Genomic DNA, 8,002 nt, shown 5'->3' with positions numbered 1-8,002 from the left:
CCACCCTACAGGGGAGACCAGGCCCCACCCTCCACTCAGGCGATGGCTTCCTGCAACTACCCCTAAAAACATGCTTTCCTGGAGACCCGCACAGGGCGGGTCACACAGGGGCGACCCTATGAATCCCTCCCCAGACATCCTCGGGCCCTCTCCACAGGGAGACCGCACGAGCGGAGAACACCCCTGGAGAGGATCCCCAGACACCGTCCTCACAGCCACCACCACAACCAGAAAGACCCAAGGGAGAATCGTGGCCACCAAACCCATGTCCACACACACACTCCTCCAGGCCGCCATCTCCAGGACCCCCACTCATGGCCACCTCACCCCATGGTGACCTCAAAATGCTCTCCCTGCATTGCAGGGAAAAGAAAGGGAGAATCCAGCCAAACTTCCGGAAGGAGAATCCATTTTCCTTTTATTTGTTATGCACTGGAGCTCAAGTGCAGAGCAAGAAGGGTTTTATAGAAAATTTCAAGTTCTTATGTATAGGTTTGCATGGAAATTTAAACATTTAATGATAGGGATAGTACATAATAAACCCATCCTAAATACATTATCACTAGGCCTCAGTAATTCTTATTTTGCCTTTTATTTTCAACTATCGACTCCAAATATCCTAGCAGTATTTTAAATCATATCATTAATTTTGGAAGAATTAAAGTAAGTATATCTAACAGGTGAAGATAAAAAAGAAAATATCATTATCACATCTAATACAATTTTTAACAGATCAATTTGTGTATTCACCAAAGAGTAGACTCTACAATCACTGAAGGCTTTGCATGAAATGTTTTCATAGATTTAGTCTAACATTTCATCTTCAGACACAAAATGTCAATACATGAAAATATTCAATTACATACAAAGGGCCATAGATTATGGTTGAAAGAGGAAGTCACAAATCGATAGTGGGATATTCCAAACCACTGCACTGTGAAAGTAAACACAAGAAAGAAAATAGGGATTCCTATTGTTCCTGATAAAAGGAAAGGAAAGGTAACTCCCAGAGAGCCACTCCCTCACTTTGCCATATTCAAACGTCTAGAACAAGGCACTGGTTTGGCCGTACCCAAGGAAAGATGAGGATTCAGGGTGTAACAAAAGACAGCAGGGATCATGGGGCATCTTAGATTTCTGCCCCCAACATCTACCCTTGCACTGAAACTTGATCTAACATCTCACATTGGTGGGGATCTGGTGTTCTTGTAAGAAAAAAAAAAAACAGTCTCAGAAAGTGTTTCCCTTGTAGTCTCTGAGGCAGTTGATCCTCAGAACTTTCTATTTTGGAAGCCAGAAAGTTATTTCTTGATTGAAAAGGGGGGCAGTCCTTTGCACCACAGGATTCCCATTGTGGACTGCATGTCAGTGGGTGCCACCAGTTATTACAACCAATGTCTGGGCAAACTTCCTCAGGATGCAGAAGCCACTCCCATGAGAACCGCTGTTCCTCTCCATATGTGAACAGACTGACAGATGCAGGCAGCACCAGCAATCTCCTGAACCTCTGCAGTGCACTGGAAAATGTGAGTTGTGGTGTTTCCCTGTGTTAGAATTATTGAGGGGCTTTTGTTTTGTTGACAAGTGCTGAGACCATACAATGCACCAGGGCAAGATTAGCTGGGAAAATGATCTTCTGATAACATTTTGAACCCAGATGTTCCTCCTTTGTTGTTTTCCTGGAACTGGGTAAATTCAGTGTTCACTTCTGTAGCTTCCCTAACAATCCCAAGGCCTGGTCTTCTGCTGCTTCCCTAGGTGGTGTGACCATTATCGGCCTGGGGGAAGATGAGCTGATTTCATCTCTTCCTTTATAACCATGACTTGGAGGCCTCATTTCACACACAAAGATTCCCTCCAAAGACTAGATGAGCAGGCCTGAGCTACCCTGGTCCTTGGAGTAATGACAGCCTGGCCCTGATGCCACTCCCTCTTCCCACCATTGTTGACTTCTGGGCCATCGTGCATTCAGTGCCTCACTGGACAGAGAACCAAACCCAGGTACTTTCACAAATGTGGAGCCAATTCTAAAGTTTTTTGAGCTCCAGCTCAGCTAGGACCTCTGACACCTGCTTGAGACTGTGGGTGACTGTGGACACCACTGGCACCTGCTTAAGACTGTGGGTGACTGTAGACTCTGAGTTGGGATGTGCTGTGTCCATGCGACACTCTTCCTCCCCAAGAGTTGTTCAGGAAGGTGGTGCCCTAGGAATGCCATCTGGAACCAGTGGAAGAGGAAGGGCAGGAAGCACCTGGCACCCACTGTTCATGCCACCATGACCCATCCACCGTGTGGTAACTGGGAGATGTTTCCTCTTGATGGAAGATGTTTCCTCTTGATGAAAATCCTAAACACTAACAATAACAACAAAAAACAAAAAAGAAAAAAAGAAAATCCTAATTTTTTTTTCCAGCAGGACAAGTATTTTCTTGTCTTTATAGTTGAGAAGTTCAGGATCTTATAAGGCTAATTTCTCTCTTTAAGATAAGATGGCATTAGGGCACCGAATACCAATGAAATTCATGCTGATAGCCCTTTTCATAGCAGCGGCATCTTGATGCAAGTCTTTGTATTCACACGGCCGTGACATAGCCTAGGAAAGTCATTCAAAGAGAAAACAGGTACAATTTTAAAAAGGGTTCCAACATGTTTTAAAAGGCATTGCTGATGAGAAGCCACACATACAGATTTCTTTAGATGGTTCCTTCGCAGCTGCTTTGGCTGAGGTTTACACTGCCAGGTCCTGAGGATGCTACTCCCTGCCCATTCACTAAGGCAAGCTCCTTTAAGGGCTACGAATAGATTGCCAGAGCCAAGAGGAATTTATTTTATTAAGTTATTTTAAAATTGGGCTCATTGCTTGATGATACTGTCACAAAAAAATAAAATAGGACTCCCAAAGATTTCAAGAGTATTGTGACAAGCACCTGACAACTATATCATCTGTTACCTGTGCACTTGTTCCTTCGACATAATAAACATGCACTTGTGCCAAAATATCCATTTACTCAGCGATTCAAATTCTACCCAATCCTGATTAGTTACCAAATACTCAAAGCAAATTTTAATGTGGCAGGTGTGCTCTGGGCTGTCTTGGAACATCTAAGAAGTCTCATGAGTGGAACACCAAAAGGTGCTACTTTACTTGCACATTGTGATAGAAAAGTGTATTATTCTAAAGTACCACCAAGATACCAGAGAAAGTGGCAATTTTAAATGTGTCGATTTCAGTGGTAATTTTCCTGTATACTCACCAAGAGTCAAAGCCATAAATCATACGTTGCCCCATGAAAGTTACCATTTGCATTAAAAACCCATGTCCTTCCTACCCAGTATTTGAAACACTGGCACCTTATACAGTCTCAGTACAAGTCTCTCAGCCACTTCTGCTTTGTCTAATAAACTCATGGGACTGCACTGTGCTATATACACTAGATGATAACATGAATTTGCAAACTGCGTAAGTAAAAGACAGTCAAGAGTGGTAAGTGTACTGTGTATGTAGATATAATTAGGAATACAATTGTATTTATTCACATATTGTTATGTGAATGGGTAGAGGTTAAAAATAAAACCCATTAAGAACAGACTAAATTTAATTAACAATGTGGTCACAGCAGAAAGAATATCAATACATTTTTAAGAATATGGATCCTTGACCGGGCATGGTGGCTCATGCCTGTATTCCCAGCACTTTGGGAGACTGATGTGGGTGGATCACCTGAGGTCAGGAGTTAGAGACCAGCCTGACCAACATGGAGAAACCCTGTCTCTCCTAAAAATACAAAATTAGCTGGTGGTGGTGCATGCCTGTAATCCCAGCTACTCAGGAGGATGAGGCAGGAGAATCACTCAAACCTGGGAGGTGGAGGTTGCAGTGAGCTGAGATCGCACCATTGCACTCCAGCTTGGGCAACAAGAGTGAAACTCTGTCTCAATAAACAAACAGATAAATAATTAAAAGAATATGGATCCTTGTATAAACCATAAAAGAAAAGAAATATGTTGCCAAAGAACTAGTTTTTTTGGTCTGTTAATTTTAAGGCTTTCATTTTCCTAATCGCTACTTAATATGATTTTGTCACAGATGCTGGCTTCTGTGGCTGATGGTAAACTCTGCTAAGTGACTTCACATCCTTACCTTCAGTCTCCGGGCTTTATCTTTGTGAAGAAAATGAAATAGAAAATACACGTCATGGTCATTTGCCAAGGCACGCAGGTCAAAGTAATATTTTACATAAACACTGGCAGACACATGAATATTAAACTCAAGTAACTCCAAAAAACACTTCTCCATCTTGCTCCTGGGGTAGAAGAAACACGATTAAACCAACATAGGACAGTTCTAGTCAAGTGGGTTATCTTTAAAAATATCCTTCTGAGCTATTGGGATGCTCTAAATTCTGTTTTGAAACAAACAAAGGCTGCCTGGTTGGGTTCCCACACTAATGTCCAAGCAAGACACAGCTGCTTGGGGTCTCTTCTGCCTCCCAGCACCCCAAGTTTGGGATGAGGGAAAGGTGGAAGCCTCTTCTGCATTCATGCTGCTGACTCGGGGCTCATTCTTCAGAGTTCCCTTAGGGCAGCTGCACAACTCAAACTCCGTGCTCAATCACAAGCCCCGCAATAGCAATCCCATGACAGGAACGACGGGTGCCATTTATCAGCTCTGAAGGACCTCCATGCATTTTTACCAGGACGACAACAGGAAGGGCCTTACTGAAGAAGAGAAGAACCAATAAGAGAACTGGGCGCATCACCACTGCCACAAATGGACCCATGGAGAACCAGCCTATTATCTCAGAGGAGGAAAAACACTAAGGCTACAGGGAGGATTCATCCCAAATACATACATAAGCAAGCTACATTCCATGGCAACAAGAATCCCCTTCCCTCTGCTCCAGCACACAAGGCTATGTTAAGGGGGCATAATGCAAGATTCTGCTCACCTTAGTACTATGAAGAGGTGAAACTGCCACTATGACGGGGCAAGGATAATCTTTAATCTTCAAAGTTTGAAAGGCAGAAAAATCAAGGAGAGATATTTTGGCTAGACTAAACCCATTTTATGATGTGATTTCTAGGAGGGCCCTGGCCTTATGCATGCAGTGTTGCTGCTGAGTTGGGAATGCAACCCTGAAGTGCTCAGCATCTGTCACCCCTGGCCAGAATGGGTTGTGGGGAGTTGAATGCACTGGGAGAGGAAAGGGCTGGGAGCCGTCCTCTGCCATATGGTCATCCAGCCATCCTCACCAAGGCTAAATTAATAGGTACACAGAGTAAATCTGGCTGCTTTCAGAGTAACCTGTGTCATGAGGTAATTGGTTAAAAATAATCAATATCTAAACAACACATTTGGTTTCTTGGGCTGAAAGCTTTGATATTTTACCTACTGGCTAAGTCAACAAATGCTTGATGTTTTCCTGTAAGGGGGACAGTTAGACCACGAGCCAAGATGTGGTGATCTCATTTGCTGAACTTAAAACCCAGCTGAACCTAATTCCAAAATTAATTTCCTGTTCACATGTCCATAAGTCTATAGAAATGTAAATCAAATGATATTTGAATAGACAGCTGATCAGTACCTGACTTACTACAGGAATCAATAGCACTTCATAATCCCTTTTTATTTTCTCCACTAGTACATTGTAACTGTGCAGAAATACAGTACTTTACAGAATTAACATGTCTCTTAATAGAGGTTTACTCACTGAAGAAAAGCATTCTGTATATAGACTATGCATCTTCTGGGCTTTGTGGTTTTTTATAATGGCTAGATGATTGAAGAGCATAACCTTTACAGACACAGAAAATTTTCTGAATAGTGGCTACTCAGTTTAACTTACTCTTTAGAAAGGAAACATATTCTAGGAAGACATATAGATGTTGGAAATTTTTAAGAAAAATCCGATAGACACCAATTTTTAACTATTAAATTTACACTCAAAATGGGACCATTGCAAACAGTCAACAGCAGGGGTTGAGACAAATGTCTATTAAATGCTTTGACATATGCTTTTCAACTTCCCAAGATCATAAACAGAAGCAGCCTGCTTGGAGCATAGCTCCTGGTTTTTCTCCGTTCACACAGCAACAGCACTGTTGGGAACTGGTCTTCTTGGAGCTGGGCTCTGCCCCACTGCTCCTGGAGCTCACTTCTGTGGAAACCTGCACAGATCCCTGCATGCGCTCTGATCCTGTGACTAGAACTCAGAGCCCCAGCCAGCTGAGCTGCAGGTTTTGAGAACAATTCAGCTGTTCGTGATTACAAACTTGAAACCGCCTTTGCAGAAATTGTAACTGAGAAAATCATGACAGTGAAAGAGAGCTGATCTAACTGACTTTATCTTGCTTCTAACCTCCAAGCTGTCCTTGTTCATTCCTAGGCAGAGACCAAACTAACTTCAGGAGAAACATAGTTTATAGTTTAGCTTGGAAACCAAGACAGTAACAGCCCTTTCCCAAAACAAACCTGCTTCCTGCCTGGGGACTGGACTGCCTTTCCAGGACTAACAAATTAGCCACAAGATTAGAAATTATGGTTGAGAAGTCATGCAGCTGAAGCCTGCAAAAGTCTGAACCTCCCCATATTGCTCCTGGGAATAGCATCACTATTGTTAAACCTAAGACCAGAACTTGAGATATTTTGCAGACCCTGCACTGGGATCAGGTGGCACCACCTCAATCAATAAACTTTGTTTATCTGGTTTTGTGGCCCCCACCCAGGAGCCAACTCAGTGCAGGAGGACAGCTTCAACTCCCTCTGATTTCATCTCTGATCTGACCAATCGGCACTCCCCTCTTTCTGACCCCCTACCCACCAAATTATTCTTTTAAAAACCATCCCAGAGTTTTTGGGAGACTAATTTGAGTAATAGTAGCATGCTGGACTCCCATACAGCTGCCTCTGTGTGAATTAAACTCTTTATTGCAATTCCCCTGTCTTAATCAATCAGCTCTGGCTAGGCAGCAGGCAAGGAGAACTCAGGCAGTCACAAATCTTGCTTTCTTGAAGGAACCAGTTTACAAAAGGATGACTATGATCAAAGCCACTTTAGCGTTTGGAACTTCCAAAGTACTTCCGTTTGTTTCAAATTCATTTGCTGTCACACTCTTTGCTAAAATGGCTATCAGAAATGTCACCATGATCACTTGGTTTATACTATTAGCAAAGTGGAGGCAAAAATGGTTTTTTGTTTTTCTTTTTGAGACAAGGTCTGGCTCCTTCACCCAGGGCTGGAGTGCCGTGATGTGATCATAGTTCACTACAGCCTCAACTTCCCAGGCTCAGGCAATTCTCCCACCTCAGACTCCCAAGTAGCTGGGACTACTACTGCCTGCCACCAGCCCAGCTAATTTAAAAAAAAAAAAAAACATTTGGTACAGACAGGGTTCACTGTGTTACCCAGCAGGACTTCAACTCCTGAGCTCAAGCGATCCACTCACCTCAGCCTCGCGAAGTGCTGGGATTACAGGCATGAGCCACTGAGCTCAGCCGCAAAGGGGTCATTTTTGAACGTAAATATACTCTGAGGTGTATCTACAATAGACACTGTATCTTCAATTGTAGACGTACACTGAGGTGATTGTGAATGACAGTATTATCTGGAGTCATAAGTAAAAGTCATAACACTAACTCGTGCCAATGCCTGGCATGATCTTGATCTGCTGCTGCTGCTCAATGTAAACAAAACTGCTCCCTTGTCTTGCACAGATGCAGCCCACACAGCTGTCCTCACTGTCTAGTGGGCATCCATGAAGGCTCTGCTGGAAATGCCTCCCTGCTCACCCTGCCTCCCAGCTCCAGGGCCCCTCCCTTCACAGCAGTCATGAGGCTGGATTGGAAGGGAGCCCTGGTGAAGCTGTGTTTCAGTGTCATGTTGGTGCATCTGGGAGGAACCCCATGACTCTGCAAGGCTCCTCACATGGTCATGGGCAATTCCAGGCCCAAAGAGTGCTGCTGCAGATATCTGAGTACCCATGGAGACTTGAGAGTGTGGT

General features: G+C 43.5%; 1 protein-coding gene across 1 annotated transcript in view; it reads right to left on the bottom strand.

The window, feature by feature from the left end:
- Positions 1-436: 436 nt before the first annotated feature.
- The window catches only part of LOC126944121 (putative cyclin-Y-like protein 3), a 30,316-nt gene continuing 22,750 nt past the window's right edge, over positions 437-8,002 (bottom strand). Inside the window, exons 10-11 of the mRNA XM_050773400.1 lie at positions 4,143-4,305; positions 437-2,594 (exon numbers count right to left, since the gene is read on the bottom strand). Coding sequence (XP_050629357.1) covers positions 2,481-2,594; positions 4,143-4,305 — 277 coding nt within the window. The 3' untranslated portion in view covers positions 437-2,480. The remainder of the gene's footprint in view (positions 2,595-4,142; positions 4,306-8,002) is intronic.

This window comes from Macaca thibetana, chromosome 20 (genome assembly GCF_024542745.1).
Source record: "Macaca thibetana thibetana isolate TM-01 chromosome 20, ASM2454274v1, whole genome shotgun sequence".
Lineage (NCBI taxonomy): Eukaryota > Metazoa > Chordata > Mammalia > Primates > Cercopithecidae > Macaca > Macaca thibetana.
Note: the sequence above shows the minus strand (reverse complement) of the source record. Positions and strands in the feature narration are given on the sequence as shown.